This window comes from Chiloscyllium plagiosum, unplaced genomic scaffold, assembly GCF_037043375.1.
Source record: "Chiloscyllium plagiosum isolate Xiang-an unplaced genomic scaffold, Cpla_swu_hap1 HiC_scaffold_48, whole genome shotgun sequence".
Classification (NCBI taxonomy): domain Eukaryota; kingdom Metazoa; phylum Chordata; class Chondrichthyes; order Orectolobiformes; family Hemiscylliidae; genus Chiloscyllium; species Chiloscyllium plagiosum.
In genome coordinates this window covers 12765119-12785746 of record NW_028270186.1, presented here as the reverse complement: position 1 = coordinate 12785746, position 20628 = coordinate 12765119, and the positions used below count along the sequence as shown (strand labels likewise).

The 20628-nt window shown below is 39.9% G+C and overlaps 1 protein-coding gene across 1 annotated transcript in view; it reads left to right on the top strand.

Moving 5' to 3' along the window:
• The window catches only part of LOC122543133 (zinc finger matrin-type protein 4-like), a 166392-nt gene that overhangs the window by 123800 nt on the left and 21964 nt on the right, over positions 1–20628 (top strand). The window contains exon 6 of the mRNA XM_043681477.2: positions 9349–9445. Within this exon, the coding sequence (XP_043537412.1) occupies positions 9349–9445 (97 nt within the window). The remainder of the gene's footprint in view (positions 1–9348; positions 9446–20628) is intronic.

Here is a 20628-nt window from a genome sequence, read left to right as displayed (position 1 = left end):
GTGCTGTCCTACTTGACTTCCAGGCAGATCGTACTATTACAAGTGTATCAGAGTAAGAGAGCAGGGTGTAGGATGCAAATGTTTCAGTCTTTGAGAAGGTGCACAGCGAGATCAACATTAATATTAAAGAGATCCATTCAAAAGACACCAGGGAAGCTCGTTTTTCCTTTGCTGAATAGAACCAGGTGATCTCCTGTATCTTCAGACTGGGTCACCAGGGCTCAGTTTAACAACTGAGCACCACATTCCCTCAATACTCTGCTGCGGTGTAAGACTATTTTCTTTTGATGGACTGGGGCTTGAAACCACAACTTTTCGATCGGTGACAAGGGTGCTACCAAACTAATAGTTATTTCAATATCTACTTGCATGTAACCAGTAATTTGAAAAAACTGTTGCCTCTGGCTCTTGAAATGGCCAGCGGGATCTGATTAATTATTGGTTACAGACATAACTGCAGTCATGGTCCTGTTGTTTATACTTAGATGCCCTGCTGAGCACAAAATAAGGAAATATAGTGGAAACTTGATTACCCAGGACAATTCTTCAGGGTAAATCAACTTATCACAGCAACAAATGAGACGTGTGAACAACACCACAAGCGTTTGATGGGATATGTTAAGTCATTAAGATCATGTGTAATTATCAGTCGTCTGAGGTTAGATCACACACTAAGTTTCAACTGTATGTTTTCCTTGAACAAGGTTAATGAACAAGTGGCAATTATGCATAACAGTCTTGTTATTTGTGCCTAGTTATTAAAATGAAGGATGGCCTGACTGTGGAGTGAAAAATGTAAGTGTTGCCATTTTGTTTCCAATGGTAAGGAGCATCATTACAGAGTACAACTCTTCCACACCTCGCTCAAATATAATTTGGAGGATTGCTGATGAGAAAACAGCATTCAGCCTCCATGAAGAAGTCTCTGCATTGATTGAAAAGACATCACCTCCCACACTTGCTATAGTGAATCAGACCGTAAATTAGGAAAAAAGCACCTCATCTTCTGTCTGGGCAGCCTACAGCCCGGAGGACTCAACATTGAGTTCTCCAATTTCGAATAGCCTTTCCACCCATCCCCGGACTGCCTTTCATCCCTTTGATCAACCCCTCCTCCCAGCTACCAGTCGGATTCATTCCTCCTAATGACCAACCAGGTCGTACCTACCACCTGTATTCACCTACCACCACCTCACCACACCGCCCCTATCCACACCCACAACCCTTTCCCTCCTTCTGTTTATTTGCAGCTACCCCTACCACCACCTCCATTTCTGAAGATGGGTTAAACCTGAAACATTGACTTTTCCACCTCCTGATTCTGCCTGATTTGCTGTGCTCTTCCACCCTACTGCTTGTCTACTCAAAAAAATGCAGCAGTAATGCTGGGCTGCACTTGAGTGGCAGCCTTGACTTATGCTCTAGCCCCACAGTGGGCCTTGAATGCACAGCCATGTGACCCAGAAGAGACAGTGCTACAAATGTAGCCAAGCCCAATACTAAACTGCAGATGGGGAGTAAACCACTTAACTTAACAATGGCATGCAAATCTCTCTTTCAGCTTGCTGTCTTGTCAACACTCCATGGTATTTATTATTAAGAGAAAATATACAATACAGCATATCATTAATGGGGGGTGCACTGCTGATGTGGTTCCTTGCTTTTATACTTGGGTCTCAAGTTGCAGTGGTGTGCATTCTCTAGCATGATGCCACACTTAGAACACAAAAACAAGCATCACATCACACCCTTAATCTGCCAAAGGCTTGATCAATAAATGTGCTGTCCATAGCAGTGAACAATGCAAACAAAGAAAGTTGCAGATTCAGTCAGACGTTTCTGCTGATTTCCACCTGGGTGGCAATATCTGTGCTGCAATTGCTGTCAGCATTTTTGAGTTCAAAAGACGAACAACCAAATTAACATTTCCATTGCTGATGGCTACATATTAATTTTCCTGTCTGGCTGTCAGAATCACGGATGACAGAACTCGGATTGCTGCAATAACTCTGTCGTTCAACATTCTGTTGACATTCATTCATTTGTTGCTGGAATGCATGTCTTCGTTCACTGTTGGTTTTATAAAATCTCACTGGTCTGGATGGGACAATCAATATGAAGTCAAGCAAAAGCACTGAAAATAAGGCACATGGCGCAAAGCTGTCCAAAGAAAAAAAGGAAAGAAGTGACAAGTAACTGAGGTTGTCCGCTCAGCTTTAAAAGATGATGGATGAGCATTCGTTCATTGAGGCTCTTTGTGAGCCATTAGAACAATGCATTTCCTGGATAAAACTTTTCTCCTGAGAAAAGAGGCCAGAACTCCAGATGCATTGCCAAAATTAATCGAAGGCTGATAGAATTGCACTCCCGATAGGGATAAAGGATAGGATCCTACCATTCAGTTCTTTGCAGGCAAGAGAGGGCCATGTCATTGATAGTCAGACTGCTTCATAAGGTTTACATCTGCCACCTCAACAGCCAAGTGTTCCATCGTGAGCAGTACCCTCATGTCTCAACATGTTTTCTTGACCCACTCTGGTGTTCAGTTTCGCCAGTGTCAAAATAGTTTCATTCCCTGAGTCTTATGAGAGCTTTCACACAAAAAGAAAAGGCAGTCAGGGACGCTCTTCAGGTCAAAGGATTCTTATCAACACCCTGACACTTTTGGGCAGAAACCTGCCAAAGTGACATTTTGTCCACTGACAATATGGATGTGATGTTGACCAGAGTGCCTGAAGACAAGCAGGCAGGAAGGCCGTGGAAAATGTTAAGGACAAAATAAATGATTGAAAAGAAACTGCTGGAAAAAAGAAATGCCATTGATCTCTGTCCAACAATGGTCATCAATGTCTGCAGCTGAAAGAGACTGCCACAGTTCACCTCTGAGGCCACCAGACCGCTTTCAATACAGGAGTGACAGACATGTTTGGCATAATCCATCGTCTCTTGAGACAGACATGAGACAGGCAGATGTCAAGATCATGCTCAGCTACATCCTGATGTTAACAGATTAGAACTTGCCAGTCATCGCAGAGGTCTTAACAAGGCATTTGTTTCTGACTATTAACTCATTAACAATTAACTAACAAAAACAGAGCTTAAATAAACAATTGGGAAACTGCATTAAACCTTTCTGATTTTAGTCTGGTAGTAATACAGCTTTCTCAACATCTGTGGATATCAAAAACTTGTCAGCAGTGCAGCTGCAGCCATGTAGACTGGCAGCAAGCAGGATAAGTCATCTGTCTTTACAGTTTCCAAATCCTTTCTCAAGTTGATTTAGATTAATAGATTGCAAGGTCTGAAGGCCTTCCTGTTTGAAAAATTATTATTCATGCATTAACAAGATAAAGGAATCTCTGGCATTTATTACTTCTTGTTAATTACCCTTAACTGAATGGCATGCAAGACCACTTTAGAGGGTTCCCTTTTAGTCTAGGTCTGGAATAGCATATTAGCTAGACTTGGTAAGGACAGCAGATTTCCATCTCTGAAGGATATGAGTGATCCAGTTGGACTTTACAGTAATCTGATCCTTTCATGGTCACCATGACTGATAATAGTTTTTTATTCCAAATTTATTGAACTGAATTTAAATTGCCCAGCTGGTGTGGTAAGGTTTAAACGTATTTTCCAGATCATTAATCCAGACCTCAAATTAATAGTTCAGTAACATGACCACTATTCTCCAGCTCAGAGATGTGAGGCAATTATGCTCTCAAAGGCGTGAACCAATTGGAAAGGAAAGTTAAAAGTAACAATGAAAAGACCTTGAAAATTGAATAGTAAAGAGCCATTATGCTGAGTTCCTTTTCAAATTAACTTTGGATTTCTGTGACAGTTACATGCAGTTTACAGTCTTTTAATTGGATTTCCATTACACTCTTTAATTGGGTATTTTCAAACTCGTTGAGAAGTCAGAAAATAAAGGGAGATGGCAAATCAATAGAAAACAATTATTTATTTTGGTTAATCCTTGGGAATTTTCAATCAGAAGCATTTTATCTCTTGTTACAAGTAGTTCTTGGCAGTGACAAATCTGCTCTTGTCCACACAAACATAGAATACTGCAGCAGAGAATGATTTACCTGCATCTTCCTTGAGATCAAGAGCTAATTGATGAAACAGGCTGATGAATTTGTGAGTAGAAATGTGCAAATTGTATTCGGCTGGAAACAATTCATTTGTTATTTATTCTTGACCTTTGATTTTCAAAAAAAAAACACGGAACCTACTTTATATTTAAATCATCTTCATGTTAAGTCATCTCACACTGTTACAATGCTGTCTGTGAAAATATTGACTTCTACCTTAGCTTGAGTCTGGGAACTTATTCAGTGACCTCTGGATAGAAGCTTTATTGTTAACACCCTCAAAATCATTCACAACTGTGAGATTCTTCATTTACAATTTAACCAATTTTGCAGTCTCAGTTGAATGCCCAGATCTCTAAATGATGTGTTTCTCTTTACGAAATACCCCTACCAATATGATATAATTTCAGTGCTTCCCAGTTTCTTAGCTAATGTAGCATTTCTCTCAAAGTCTAGGTTCCTGATGGGGCAGACGTCTTGAAGTTTTCAAACAATGCTATTTACATGGTTGTGATATCCTAGACTTACACTTGGCCTGAATTCTGTGCTTAATGATTATTAGTGTGATATTACTTGGACCCAACTGACTAAACGCACAATACTGACTCTATTGCATTGATCATGGAGTGACTAATAGTGAGGACGCTTAGAGTGTCACATTTTGTGACATCACATAACTGTTAAAAGATGGCCTGTTTGTCTTGTCTGGAATCAATACAAGAAGACAACCCTAAATAATGCTGCAAAAGTAGCCACACCAGTGTTAGGTACAAATTCATCAAACAATTTTGCTTTTACATTCAACTGCCCTATGTAGCCCATTTGCAGCTTTCTCTCTATCCTTCTATCTTGAAATAAAGACATATCTTTAATTTTATATCTCCGTCATGGTCCAATCTGAAAAATGTAGCCATTTACTATGCATTTATTTTCCCCAAAAAACTTACACTTCACAGGTTTTTTTTACTCCCTTTTTTTTTCCATGTCATGTGTGTGCAGGTGTCGGACACAGTGAAAAACAACAAGTGTGTAAATATTTATAATTCCACCACCAGGAAGAAAGGAAATGCCTGAGTGGGACTTCACAGTTCTAAGCATTGGCTAACAGCTGCTGATAATTGAAAGCAAAATACTGTGGATTTTGGAAATCCAAAATAAAAATAGAAAATGATGGAAATAGTGAGAAGGTTAGGCAGCATTTGTGAAAGCGCCAACTGTTGGTGGTTTGAGGTCATTTTGATCTTTAGAACTCAACTGTTCTCTCAGTTAACTTTGACATTAAGCCTTTAACCAACAAAATCAAAACAGCTTGATCATTTGTGTCATTACTATTTTAGAAACTTACAGTGTGTCATAATCAAATCCATAGATTCTAAGACTTGATGATGGTAGCTATCCTTAAATTCAAGGCTATTGTCGACTGAAGGTTACAAATTTCTGCAATGAATCTTCATATGACCAGAAAGGCCAATTGTCAACCTGTACATCATTTGGGCACATGGGCCAGAACCTCCCACAAAGTAGTTGGATCCCAATTTCATTTCTTTTGTTTTTAACGTCCGTACTACTAATCTGCCTAATCATGAAAACATTGGGACTTCAAGTAGGATGAAACTTAACGGGCAAGTTATCACCATTCTGAATGATTGGTTGTGAGTTCCTCCCACTCATTAAGGCCAATGCTGCTGCACTTCAGGGGAGGCTTCAGAGTGTCTCTGAAACATTTTCTTTGTCTGTTCCTGGAACATTATGAATGCCCACCCTTCAAATTCAAATGTAACTTAATTGACTTAAATTCTTCAGCACATCCTAATGCCATAAAAGACATTGAAGTAAATCTGGTTCCTTTTTTCCAATCTAATTTGACACCATGCTTTATTTCTAAATCCTTGCTATAAATGAAAACACAAAATAGATTCAAGAGTAGACCTTAGGGGACACCAAAACACATCTCAGAAATCTTAAGCCTATAATTTGCCTTTAATCTCTGTCTCCTGTTATCTATCTGTATATCTGTCTGTCTATTTATCCAAGCAATCTATCTCATCTATCCATCTAATCTATTTAGCTAATCTATCAATCTAATAGATTCCATGCAAGGTGGTACTTTTAACGTCTGCCGAATAAGCCATATATACATCTGCCCATCCTTACATACGGATGAGGAAGTACACCACTTCGACTGGGACAATACATGCATCCTAGGACAAGCCAAACAAAGACACATACAAGAATTCTAGAAGCATGGCATTACAACCAGAACTCTATCAACAAACACATCGAGTTAGACCCATCTGCCACCCCCTGAGAAAAGGAACAGGAAGTCACTTGGAGTCATAGAGTCATAGAAATGTACAGCATGGAAACAGACCCTTCGGTCCAACTCATCCATGCCGACCAGATATCCCAACCCAAACTAGTCCGATCTGCCAGCACCGGGCCCATATCCCTCCAAACCCCTCCTATCCATATACTGATCGAAGTGCCTCTTAAATGTTGCAATTGTACCAGCCTCCACCACTTCCTCTGGCAGCTCATTCCATACACGTTCCACCCTCTGCGTGAAAAAGTTGCCCCTTAGGTCTCTTTTATATTTTTCCCCTCTCACCCTAAACCTATACCCTCTAGTTCTGGACTCCCCGACCCCAGGGAAAAGACTTTGCCTATTTACCCTATCCATGCACCTCATAATTTTGTAAATCTCTATAAGGTCACCCCTCAGCCTCCGACGCTCCAGGGAAAACAGCCCCAGCCTGTTCAGTCTCTCCCTAAACCTCAAATCCTCCAACCCTGGCAACATTCTTGTATATCTTTTCTGAACCCTTTCAAGTTTCACAACATCTTTCCGATAGGAAGGAGACCAGAATTGCACGCAATATTCCAACAGTGGCCTAACCAATGTCCTGTACAGCTGCAACATGACCTCCCAACTCCTGTACTCAATACTCTGACCAATAAAGGAAAGCATACCAAATGCCTTCTTCACTATTCTATCTACCTGTGACTCCACTTTCAAGGAGCTATGAACCTGCACTCCAAGGTCTCTTTGTTCAGCAACACTCCCTAGGACCAACTTCACCACACAAAATGACATCACCAACCCAAAGGAACCCAAACATATAAACAGAAAACAGGAATTATCAGCAGTGCTTCGCCTGAGACCCACTGAAGATGTTACCTAGTAGGGTGACGAAACATCTGGAAATGATCCTTCCAGCTCAGCGAAGAAACCTACATCCAAAACCTCAACCTGAGCTACAAATCTTCTCAAAACTTGTAATATCTGTCCATCCCTTGTTCTATGTAGTTTTTGTATTTGTCAAAACATTCAAGTCATTGAGCATCATCTACCCTTTTTGAATCCATATTCTCTATTCCGATTTACTCCAAGTGTTTTTAAGAGTTCATGATTTTGACACACATGTTCAGTTTTTGCCATCTGCTAACACTGCTGTACCAGGCTAACAGATTCATGATTTCTCCCTTTCATGAGAAAAGATATAAAAATTGCCACTGCGCGTTCCTCTGTGTGACCCCTTTTGTCATGTTTGTGAAATTATTGTGTGTTTTCGACAACTTTTCTTTAATCTTCTGTTGACTTCAGATTAAAAGGAAAATTAAATGGCTTTAATATCACCTATACCTTTTAGTTCCACAACGATGTCAGTAGCCCATGTAAATATAGCCATTAACATTAAGCAGTGTCACCTACTTTCTGTAAGCTGCAATAAAGAAACAAGATGTTGTTGTGCTGTTGTCGTAATCTGTGGTTTTACCTTCAATTCTGCCCTCTCGTGGGTCTGATTTAGATCATTTCTACGTTTGTGGTTATATCTTCAGCTGCAAGGCCCTAAGAAATGGAATTCTGTCCCTCAACGTTCCCTATCATATCTACCTTAGGTTTCCTGCCAGGATCTACCTTTTCAGCAAGCTTTTGGTCACCTATCCAAATATATATTTATGTGGTTTGTTATCTGGTCTCTCATAAGTGTCTAAGCAAGTTTGCTGTATTAAATGCGCTACATAAACCTCAGTTGTTGTAAATGTAACCCCATCTTCAGTTCATCTCTTGAGAGGTACTGCCATAGGGTTAGAGAGTTTTTACAGACATTGGGTAAACGACGAGTTCTGATACATTGTGGTATTTTGAATGTTAAATATCATTGTTTTTGTAATACTTATGAAATGCGTGGAGATTTGGGATTGAATCCCAAAACTTTGAGGCAGGAGTACATATAGCGTAAATTTCATATCCCCCCAGCTTATATTAATTCCAGTAGACCATCAGAAAACCAGTAATATTTCCTCAGAGATAAAAGCTACATGTACCAATTAATTGGTCTGCCATGTTTTGCATCTCAGTGTTAATGAAACTGTTCTAAGTAGCAGCTGGATTGTCACATCCCATTACTGTCAGCACTAAGTAACAGTTGTTCATTATCATTTCACAATTTCACAGCTTCTTTGTTCCCATTGTATTTTCCAACCTTGTCAATCCAGAGCTTCTATTTCTGATTTCGTCAGAAACCTGCACCTTCAAGCTCCAGCCTAATCCCCATGCTTCTCTAAACTTCCAAAGTCAACCTAATTCGGCAGATAAGAAGTTTCACAGAAGCCCTACAATTCACAGTGGGCAAGTGCATCTCGATGTAGCCTTAAGCACTGTCCTAAAAATTAAATCTGACATGCTTTGAACACCTTATGTGGCTTAGTATGAATATTTATTTGATAACGCTCTTTTGAAGCCCAACTTCTGATTTTATTTTAGGGAGACTCCAGCATTCAGAGGGAATTCAACATGAGGGTTCAAGTTAGTAAAAGTACAGTGCTTCCATTTTTCTTCAAAAACAGAATTTTCAAACTGAGTTTTATTAGTTTTGAAAAAGGAAAGTAAAAGTAGAAGTCTCTGCTTCTTGTAACGCTGTGGCAGAAAGAGACTAGTCAAGTTCTGATAAAAGCAGAATTGTGCATCCCAAACTTGTTTTAGTTTGAATGGATGTACCATTGTGGGTTTGACTGTAATCTGTAGAACTTCCTGAACCATGCTCCCCTGAGCGTTCTGTTTCGTCAGAAAAGCTATGGGAGAATCTCCTTCTTGCTTAATGTGTATATTTCAAAATCATTGTGATATGCTTCTGAAATTGTAATGTATGCTCCAGTGTCAAAACTGCACAGCAGAAGCAATGAAAGTCATACCTTAAAACCAGGATCAATTAGCTAATCACCAGTTTGATTCTTCCATCTTCTCTTGCAGCACTGAAGCGGAGTTACACTTGCAGTTTGTGTCATGTGATCCTGAATTCCATCGAACAGTACCATGCTCATCTACAGGGATCCAAGCATCAGACTAAGTAAGTGGCCTTAATTAACTTTATTCATTTTTCTCAGGCTTGTGCTGCTTGGCAGGCCCAGTTGTTTGCACCTGACTTCAGTTCTTCAATGAAAACCACTAAAGTATGAAAATGCTACAAGAACAAGGAGCAAGGCAGATAAGATTCCTCACTAGAGGTGGCTATTTTCATGTTCCAGCTCTGCTATGGGGTTCCTGCTTCCTGCCTAGTGCAGTATTCTGATTGAGCCAAAACCTTAGATTGTGCTTCTCCTGTATTTAGCTCACCACTCACATATTTTCCAATCTGTCCACTTTGTTGACCATTGACAGCGCGGATGAAGTTTTCCGTGAATACAAATATAAATGAACAATGTTCATAAAGTAGGAAAAACCTCAGGAAAAAAATCATGACCTTACATCATGAAGATTCAGTTTGTATTCAAAGAAATCATATTTTTGTTCCATCATGCAGGATAATGGTTAGCTTGATTAGATCATTTCTCACCACAGTTTATATTGCTACTATGCAGGAGCAAGACAAGTGGTGTTCACCACACACAAGATGTTGCTATCAAGGCAAAAAGACATTCTCTCTGTAATTGAAATATGAATTTCAGTGCTGGTGTGATGCTGTGTTAAGGTTGCACATCCCAAGCACTTGTTGAATGTGTCAAACAAATCTCCTATCAGTTGTTCAAAATTAACAACATACTGGTCAAACAACCCATGATTGCAAATGCACAAAACAGTTTCCAACATTTGATACAATTCACAAATGGACAATATTTGCTGCATGATCCTCAGTATGTAGAGAATTATGCTGACAAACAATTTAGGATCATCAGTTGGGCTTACTGTGTGGTGCATTTGTCTTTTCTGGAAGCAATATTTATTAGTACAAAGGGCCCTATACTTTGATGACAGAAAGAACATGCACCCACACTGCACATGTTTCAATGCAACAAAATAATTGACATTTTCTGGCTCATTTCTCAGGGCACTGCTTTGATCACGGAAAGTTAACCAGCCTTGTTAAAAATTTAAACAATGTTTTGGAGAAAACCATCAGTTGTCATTGTTGTGATTGTTACAAGGTCAGACTTCATAGGATATGAGTTCTCTGATTGGATCCAATCAGGGAGCCCTGGCTGTCAGATATAAACAGAAGTGTCAGACATTCTGTTCATTCTGAGGGAGCTGGCTCTGAGGGAGCCACGTGTGAACTAAAGGTGACTTGGTGATGAGATACCGGCCTCTATGGAGTTATTTCAATCATTAATTGGTTCATCATCCATGGCTTCATCTATACCATTGAAAGTCCACTTGTCAGCTCATCAGCACTCTCCTTTCACACAGTATAAATGTTTGTTTCACTTTGTATTGACACTTGTTGCAAATTGGCCTGATGAATGCGAGACAATAATGTGTCTATTTTATGAGTACTTATTTTCATTCCATTCAGTCTCCCCATTATCAAAAATAGGTTAGGTGGTGTGTGTTTGCCTCTAACAAGGTGCTTTGACTCTTATGCAGCAATGCTTATGTCATCTCCCACAACATAAGAAATTACATGTTGATATTGTGGGAACAAAGAATTTAACAGGCATGTATTCAACTGAGCTATTGTAGCAAACAGTATATTCCTGGGATGGATATGTGTCTGGGACAACATTAAGCTTGGAGGTTATGAAAGAGAAGCCATGGAGTGCCATACTTCAAATGATCTCAGTTAAGATGGAGTATGAGATCATTGTCCTTGCAGGTCATGTGCTGTAATGCAGTGAAGATGTCAAGAGTATGCCCCTTAAAAGTATAATGACACATAACACAGCACCCTCCTGTTTCCAATGTTAAAAACCTATCCCAGACAGGTGTTGTCAATTTACTCATTATGAAGATAGGAAAAACAGAAATTATATGCCTAACATTTTAAACTTCAATATGACGCTTTGATAGCTAGGACTGGCCTGTGAGTGTTTATCTGTCTGGAGAGATATACCTTGTTTTTGGTTGCACTTAATTGTTAACTTGGTTATCATGCCACTGGTGGTTGTGATTGCCACACAATCATGATCAAATATTCATCTTCACTCTCATCACTCTTCACCATCTCCATTGCTGTCACACAAAAATACAGCAATGCAATGCAAAAGTCTTGTTTTGTTGCTCCATATTGAGTGGTCATGTATTTGTTAATAAGCTGTATGCTTTGCTGGGTTGTTGAGCATGAGTGGTGGGTGATGATGTCGTATGGGTCAATCTCCACTTAGTACATGTCTTGAAATGGTTTACCACTGAACTGCAGTCCATTGTCGTGCACTATTTGATCAGTTAGATTGGATTAACTGAAAACAGCACTCATCATGTCACAATGATCACATTCCTTAAATTGCTAAGTCATTGAACAATGGGAAATTCAGAAAAGTAATCTATCCCAGGATATAATCTTTCCCGTGCACTGTGAATACACCTGTTGCTTCTTCTGCCTGGTATTGTGTGATTTTTAACTTTGTATACCCCAGTCCACACCTCCCCACTTACTTCCCTCCAAGGCCCCAAGGGATACTTCCATATCCGCCACAAATTCACCTGCACCTCCACACACATCATCTATTGCATCCTCTGCACCCGATGTGGCCTCCTCTATTTTGGGGAGACAGGCCGCCTACTTGCGGAGCATTTCAGAGAACACCTCTGGGACACCTGGACCAACCAACCCAACCACCCTGTGGCTCAACACTTCAACTCCCCCTCCCACTCCACCAAGGATATGCAGGTCTTTGGACTCCTCCATCGCCAGACCACAACAACACGACGGTTGGAGGAAGAGCGCCTCATCTTCCACCTAGGAACCCTCCAACCACAAGGGATGAACTCGGATTTCACCAGTTTCCTCATTTCCCCTCCCCCCACCTTGTCTTAATCAAATCCATCGAACTCAGCACCGCCTTCCTAACCTGCAATCTTCTTCCTGACCTCTCCGCCCCCACCCCAGTCTGACCTATCACCCTCACCTTGACCTCTTTCCACCTATCGCATTTCCGACGCCCCTCCCCAAGTCCCTCCTCCCTACCTTTTATCTTAGCCTGCTGGACACACTTTCCTCATTCCTGAAGAAGGGCTTATGCCCGAAACGTCGATTCTCCTGTTCCCTGGATGCTACCTGACCTGCTGCGCTTTTCCAGCAACACATTTTCATACCCCAGTCCAACACTGGCATCTCCACATCATGCTGCAAATGATCTCTGCTAAGATGGATGAGATCTTTATACCTTGGGTGTCATGCAGTCATCCATTGACGGATATCATGAACATGTCTTTTTAAGGTACATTGATGGTGAGACATAATTCATGAGCGAGGTCTTTGCCTCCAGCTAGTTCCAACCCATGAGATTGTAAATAAATAAGCAAAGGAATGTGGGGTAGTTTAATTATTGCAGGAATACTGTCTGTATTAATGGAAGCCCACATATTTTATTCAAAATTAAAACAGCAATTACATCGAGCATAATTGGTAACAAAAAAATCACTCAAAGAGAATTGTTTCTTACCCTGGGAATTTCTGTTCTATGTGTTCAACTGTCTGATTCCAAATGAAAATTGATAGAGCATTTCTCACCTCCAGCATAACCTTTTTGCAAAGCAGGTCCCTTGTCAAATTTACATCTCTCCATGCAGCAGATTAAGGGTTTGTTTTTTTTCTGCAAGGGATCATTGATTCTCAAGGATTGGAACAGGAGAACTCATTTTCACGAGTTAATCCATATTTTACATCAGAGATATTGTTTTGTCCTATCCACATAACCAGGTATTCAAGTTTTCTTCCATCTATCTGTACACAGTGAATAATATCATGCTTTTTATGGGGTTTTGGTAATTTGCAAACATGGACATGGTTATATTTAGAGCCTTTGAAAACAGTTATTTTAATGCAGTAAAAATGACCACATTTTACACCATTTGTTTTCACTATATGAAATCATTGAGAAACATATCTTGGCGCAGTTTTGTTATTTTGGGCTTTTTGCTGTTATCAATCTATAAGTCGTTCAATGACTTAGGTTGAAGGAGATCTGCCTCATGAATTGCAAATTGCCACATTTGTCTGAACAATTTGCACATCTCCCTGTTCACCTCATTGAAAATGCCAGCTCTCCCTCAAACTGCATATCTTTAAGAACTTGTTGCATTTGCACAATAAACTTTAGTCAGCTCACCGCAGAACGCTTAAGTTGTTGTATATTAGCCTGGATACCCACATAATGGAATGGTCGTTGCTCATGCCATGTCAATCAAACTCTTGAGCCAGGCATGGAACAGTTTAAACTCAGTCTGTATTAAATTCTTTTTAGAGACCTAAGACATTTTTCACTTGCAGTTTTTTTTCTGACTCATTTCCATATCCTTGCTTGTCTCTCTGTTATTCCAATCTTACTGTCCTTCTTAATGTTACGGGTATGACTCTAATTCATCAACCTCTCCATTTGTACTGTCGCTCATTTTTAGTCCTTTCAGATTGTTGATTCCATCATTCACTAAAATACCAAATGGCCTGTTGCTAGTTATCAACTTGCACTTCCAACAACTTTAAGGGCAAACGCATTTTATAAGCTACAGGTTTAGGGAAAATATCAAACTTATGATGCATGGTAGGCGATGTCCTGTTTCAGCAAAACCTGGACGAATTCCTTCAGTTAGTGTTCCTCCCATTTTATAAGGCTGTATTTATAGGATATGTTCTTCAACACATTGCTCAAAGTTCAAACTGCAAGGCTCAGGCCACAATTATGAATTCGCATGGGGTTGAGAGACTTGTCAACTTAACATCGGCACCATGTGAGGACCAGTGACAAGACAGCCCTGCACCTCCACCTGAAGGCAACTGCACAGCTCTAGTCCCCAAACAGCCAATGTCTCATTTTTGGAAATACCAGATACAAGAGACCAATTGCATGAAAATTTAGCAGGTGGAAAAATTTAGAATATGTACAGCAATGTGATTGACATTTAAATGCATCGGAGGGGCAATAAATGTTGTCCTTGCCCTTGCAAATGTTGTCAAAGCCCACATCCCATGGAAGAATAAATTTCAAAACAAGGTGATTGAGCCTCTGTCACTTTTGGCTGTGGTGATCAGGAGTCCTGGAGCCTGACACCCTCAGCTGTGATGGTATCAATTCCTGAGACACAAAAGAGACAACATTACTGCATCATTAATCACTTGAATGATGTTAATAAGTCCATTGTCACATCAACGTAGCTGTTATCTTGTGTTCATCATGTAATGCCATTTTTCTTGCATGTCTTTCCCAGCTACTGACGTATTTAACCTTTCTTCATGGCACATACATTTGTTCCCACTGATATGAAAACATTCATGTGATATTTTGGTTTGCTTTAAACATGTGAATGTTAGACTTCTGCTCTAATTGCTCAGCAACAGCCATAAAGCAGTAAAGGAGATAAAGTGGAAAGAAGTGCTCTGTGTGTAATTATTTTAAAATAATCTCTCTGTGAAATGAGATTTTGATTATGGAACAAAACCTGCTGTGTAGAGTCTACACAGTGAGATGTAACCTGGACTCTAATAAAGAGGTTCAAGTTATGCACATATCCATAGTGAAAGCATGTTTCTTCACTGTTCCCATGAGGGTAGCAAACTCTAACTTAACAAACACTTAGTGTTCAGTATCTTGGCCTATATGAGGTGCAATTCATCATCTCCTAACTGAACTCCATCGGCTACAAAGATGACACACTCAATGCAAAACCTTTGTTCTGCTTTTTATGCTGCTTCATGACCTATTTTCACCTCAGCAACGTTATTCAGCTTACACCCATCAGAATTCCACGTTCTACTCCTGTCTTCAAGCCCTTCCTTCTTACAGTCAGCTGTAAGGCCCTGTCCTCTGAAACTTACTTGCTACTTCGCAGTGTGCCTTCTGATCCCTTTCCGCAACTTTAGACTGCTCCTCAATAAGTTATTTTCTGAACAGGACATAATAAACCCTCCTGACTTTTCTACAACTGCGTGGGCCACTCTTTTGCTGAAATAAGCTGGGGCCATTTCATTATGCCAAAGGGATGCAGAGAAATGTTATTATAGCAGCCAAGGGTAGTGCCCTCAGTTCGCCATACTCCCTGGGGGAGAGCACCTGGCTTCCTTTAAATACTGAGGCACAGCAAAGCTAACAAGTTGTAACTTGTTTCAAATAAAGACACCTTCACTGGCAATGTAAAGCATTTGGAAAGTCAGCACTCAGAAGCAAATCAAATCAAAGTATTTGTTCCAGTGAGGTGAATTTACTGTGTGGATAATGAACTCTGGAATTTGGCTTCTTGATGCTCAGTGGTTGGCACTTCAGATTGCCAACATCTTATTTGGAAAAAATAAGAATGCAGATCCATAGTACACAGCACATCCAGTTAAAAAAATCAGAGAAATCACCACCCAGTGATCAAGCAGTACCGGCTTGTGTTTACAAAACCCCAAAGATCACACAAGGAAGCAAAAACTTAAAAGAGTCTAAAATCTCTGCAGTTTGTGAATCAGGTGCAAACAGTGCCATAATGCAGTCTTCAAAGATGGGGTGAATCCACACTTACTTCCATTTGACCAAGACAGTATATCTCAGGTTTTTAGTAACAGGAGATGAAGGTGCCTAACAGCCTTAGCCTTAGAAACACAAATACCTGAAGTAAAACGGGCCAGTGGCACACCACGTTTCACATTTGTTCGTGTGCCAGAGATAATTGTTGCATAACAGGTAAGAACCGTAGCTTTCTTGAAGTGGGAAGTAGGAAGAGGAGGTGAAGATATCAAAGTCATGCAAGGTTGTCAAAAAGGAGGATGTTTAGTCTATCATTCATGTCTGACAATGGGAGAAAACATCTGTGTATCCATTCCTCCTTATCCACTGACATGGCACCATATGTCTATCCCATTCCCAGATTGTTCGCTTTACCTTTAACTTAAAGTAATTTTCACCAAAACATATCATTCAGCTTTTATATCTATTCTTGATAATAGGCTTTTCATCCATTACATGAAGAAGTTTCTAGGACCATCAAGCTGGATACTTATGTGACTAACCTTATGTTCATGCACACATGTTACAGATTTATTTGCCAATGAAAGTCATGTGTCACAATTTATCCGTTCAAACATTTCACAAATTTGAATTAGTTCTGTCCATAGTTTGATACAACGAATGTAAAATGTGAAGAAAGTTTCTCAACACAAATTATCACAGTCTCCGACAATGTCAAAGACTTATTGGCAACAACCAAGGTAATGAAACAGGTTACTGATCAGCACTTTTCCCTTAAAACTGATTCTTTTGGAAATTACCATACTTGCACCATCCATGTATAATTCAGGGGACAAGTTGTTTTTAGTGAATTTCTGAAAAACTAGTCACCGTTTTACATCCATACATCAAATCCTGTGGAGCTGGTGGCAAAGATGCATGTTCCACACCATATCCCAACACAATTGGTGGAGTAGTAAGTAGTGAGGAGGATGGCCTTAGATTATAGGAGGATATAGATGGGCTCGTCAGGTCGGCTGATCAGTGGAAATTAAGTTTGATCTGGGTAAGTATGAGGTGATGCACTTGGGAAGGACAAACAAGGCAAGGCAATACACAATGATCAGTAGGACTCTGGGATGCATTGAGGGTCAAAGTGACTTTGGTGTGCATGTCTACAGTGCATTAAGGTCGCAAGACAGATAGATGACATAGTGAAGAAAGCATATGGAATATTTGCCTTTATTAGCCAAGGCATAGAGTTTAAAAGCAGAGAGGTTATGCTAGAACTATATGAACAGTTAGTTAGGCCCTGGAGAGGGTGGAAAGCAGATTTGCCAGGACATTGCCTATGCTCTACAGTTTTAATTATGAAGAGAGATTAAATAACTGGGATTGTTTTCTGATGAGCAATGGTGACTGAGGGGCAACATGATTGAGATTTTTAAAATTATTAAGCATGTATAGGTATATGTACATGTACAGGATGCAGAAAATTATTAAGACAGTGTAGACAAGAACTTTTCCCTTGGTGGTGAGACCAATGACCCGGAGCCATAGATTTAAGCAAAGAGGCTGGAGATTTAAAGAGGATGTGACTATTTAGTTTTTTTCACCCAGAGGATGGTGGGAATCTGGAACTTGGTGCCTGTGAAGCTATTGGCTGCAGAAACCCTCAAAGCATTGAAGAAGTGTTTAAATGTACACTTCTGATGCCAGTGCTTTGGGCCAAGTTATGGAAAATGGGATTAGAATAGTTTGTTGGTCGCTTTTGACTGGTGCAGACTTGAGAGGCAGAATGGCCTTTTTTCTGAGCTGTAGACATCAATGATTCTGTAACAACAGCTTGAATCATGATGAGAACCAGGTGGAACTACAAATTTGATTTGTAAAAACAAATTTACGATCAGAAGTGTGAAAAATAAATACTTCAGATTTGCAAATAAACTGTCAACTGGTGACATAGAGAAAGAGATGATATAGATGAACAAGGAGATGAAGAGGGTGAACAAGGAGAGCCAGTGGATGTGGTTTACTTGCACTTTTAGTAAATGTTTGATAAGGTTCTACATAAGAGTTAACATGTAAAATTAAAACATGTGGGATTGTGGAAGTGGGCTGATATGGTTAGAGATCCAGCTGCAGATAGGAAGCAAAAAGTAGGAATTAATGGGCCTTTTTCTGAGTATCTGACAGTGACAAGTGGGAATACTGCAAGGACCAGTGCTTCAATCCCAGTTATTCACAATAGAATTAGAATCAGAATCCCTACAGTGTGGAAACAGGCCCTTCAGCCCAACAAGTCCCCACCGACCGTCCAAAGAGTATCCCACCCAAACCCATTTCTCTACATATACCCCTAACTAATGCATTTAACCTACCCTTATCCCTGAACACTATGGGCAATTTGGCATGGCCAATTCACCTAACCTGCACATCTTTAGATTGTGGGAGGAAACCAGAGCAAACCCACGCAGACATGGGAAGAGTGTGCAACCTCCACATTGACAGTCAACCGAGGCTGGAATTGAACCCGAGTCCTGGTACCGTGAGACAGCAGTGCTAACCACTGAGCCACCATGCCACCCCAATACATATTAATTATTTAGATGAGGGGACTAAATGTAATATGTCCAAGTTTGTAGATGATACAAAGACAGCTCTGAGGATGAGCTGTGAGGAAGAAGCAGTGATGCTTCAGTGTGTTTTAGACAAGTTAAGTGACTTGGGAAATGCATGACATATGAAGTATAATGTGGATATGTGTCAGATTATCCGCTTTGGTATCTTATTAGATTATTATTAGGTAGATTATTATCTGAATGGGGATAGATTGGGAAAGGAGGGGTGAAATGAGGCCTGGGTGTCCTTGTACATCAGTCACTGAAAGTCAGCATGTAGTTGCCCCAGGCATTGAAGAAGACAAATGGTATGATAGAAAAGGATTCACACACAGAAACAGGGATGCCTCAGTGCATTTGTATAGATCCTTAGAGAGACCATACCTGGAAAATTGTGTGCAGTTTTGGTCTTCTTTCTGAGGAAGGCTATTCTGATGATGGAGGGAGTGCAACAAATGTTTCCCAGACTATTTCCTGAGATGTCAAGACTGACATATGAAGAGAGACTATGTCATTTAGGAGTACATTCACTGGATTTCAGAAAACTAAGGGAAGATCTCACAGAAACCTGAAAAATTCTAACAGCACTAGACAGGGTAAATGCAGGAAGGATATTCCTGATGATTGGAGAGTCCAGATCCAGGAATAACACTCAAAGGATATGGGTAGGCTATTTAGGACTGAGATGAGGAGTGGTGAGCCTGGGGAATTCTCTGCCACAGAAAGCAGTTGAATCCAAAGCATTGAATGTTTTCAAGAAGGAGTTGGAGAAAGTTCTTATTGCTAAAATTACTGAGGGGTATGGGGGAGAAAGCAGGAACAGGGTTAATGAGATGGATGATCAGCTATTATCATATGTAGTGACACAGCAGGTTCAAAGGGCTGAATGGCATACTCCTGCTCCTATTTTCTGTGTTTCTGTCTTAAAACTCCCCCAATTACAGTTCCACCAAAATCAAATTTGTTGCATGAATGTATGCACCGTACTGCGAGAGCAGCCAAAGCTGCAATTTAATCTGAGTGGGCTTTTCCCCAGCTCTCAGTGTTGCAAAGTCATCATTTTTGGAGGAGACGGTGCTCATTCAACACAATGATTTTTTTTCAAACTGGCAATTTAAACAAGTTTTAATGTGTAAACCCTCTACTGTGCATTAATAATCAGAAAAGTTAGTTTGAAATGTATTTTGTGCAGCTATATAAGAATATCAATGTGACATGATTGCAGTTTTTTGTGACATTTGTGCAGGTGTTTTGAAAAATCAAATAAGTGATTGACAGTATAATTCCTTGTCACTTCCCCCGTGATTGTAACATTATGAAAGCCAATTACACTGCCAATCAAACAGCCAGCCTATTTATTACTTCACCTCATTACCTGTGTGTTTTGTGCCTTTTCTCTCTCTTCAATATTAATGTGAGCCTAATATAATTTCATTCACCCTCCCCGAAGAATTCATTGAATCACTGCTCATTATTTGCTGCCACTAATAGCAAAAGAAGAATTCATCCCTCTTTGTCTTGGTGGGGGACTGAATCACTGGGTTTCAGTGACTTGATAGATTCAGGTTTCCTTGTCTGCAGAAATACGAATATAAATTCACGCATGCAAGATTTCAGAGCACAGTATGCCAGCTCGCGACTGTACTGACAAATTTCAGACATACGTTTCAAAAATGATTGTTGCATCCTTTTTTTCTCATTATAAAGCATTTATCTAACCAGAACAGGGGGATGAAAATGATACAACCTGACATTTAAGAAGACAAATTACCCTTCTTTTTATGTAGGACTGTTTTCTCTCAGAATTTCTTTCAGAACAATGGCTTTCCCTGCATCTGACAAGATTATTTATTGCAATAAAATGAATTGATTTTTATTCAGTTCATTGCTGTATATTTTGTTGGATATTTTGGAGATGGTTTAAAAACCAGTGGGTTACTAGAACATTTTAATTCAGGATAGTTTTAGTGAAATGTAGATTTTGATAAGATATAGAAGCAGCTTAGAGACAGTGCATAAACCAGGGAGGCAAATAGCAGGGTACTGACATT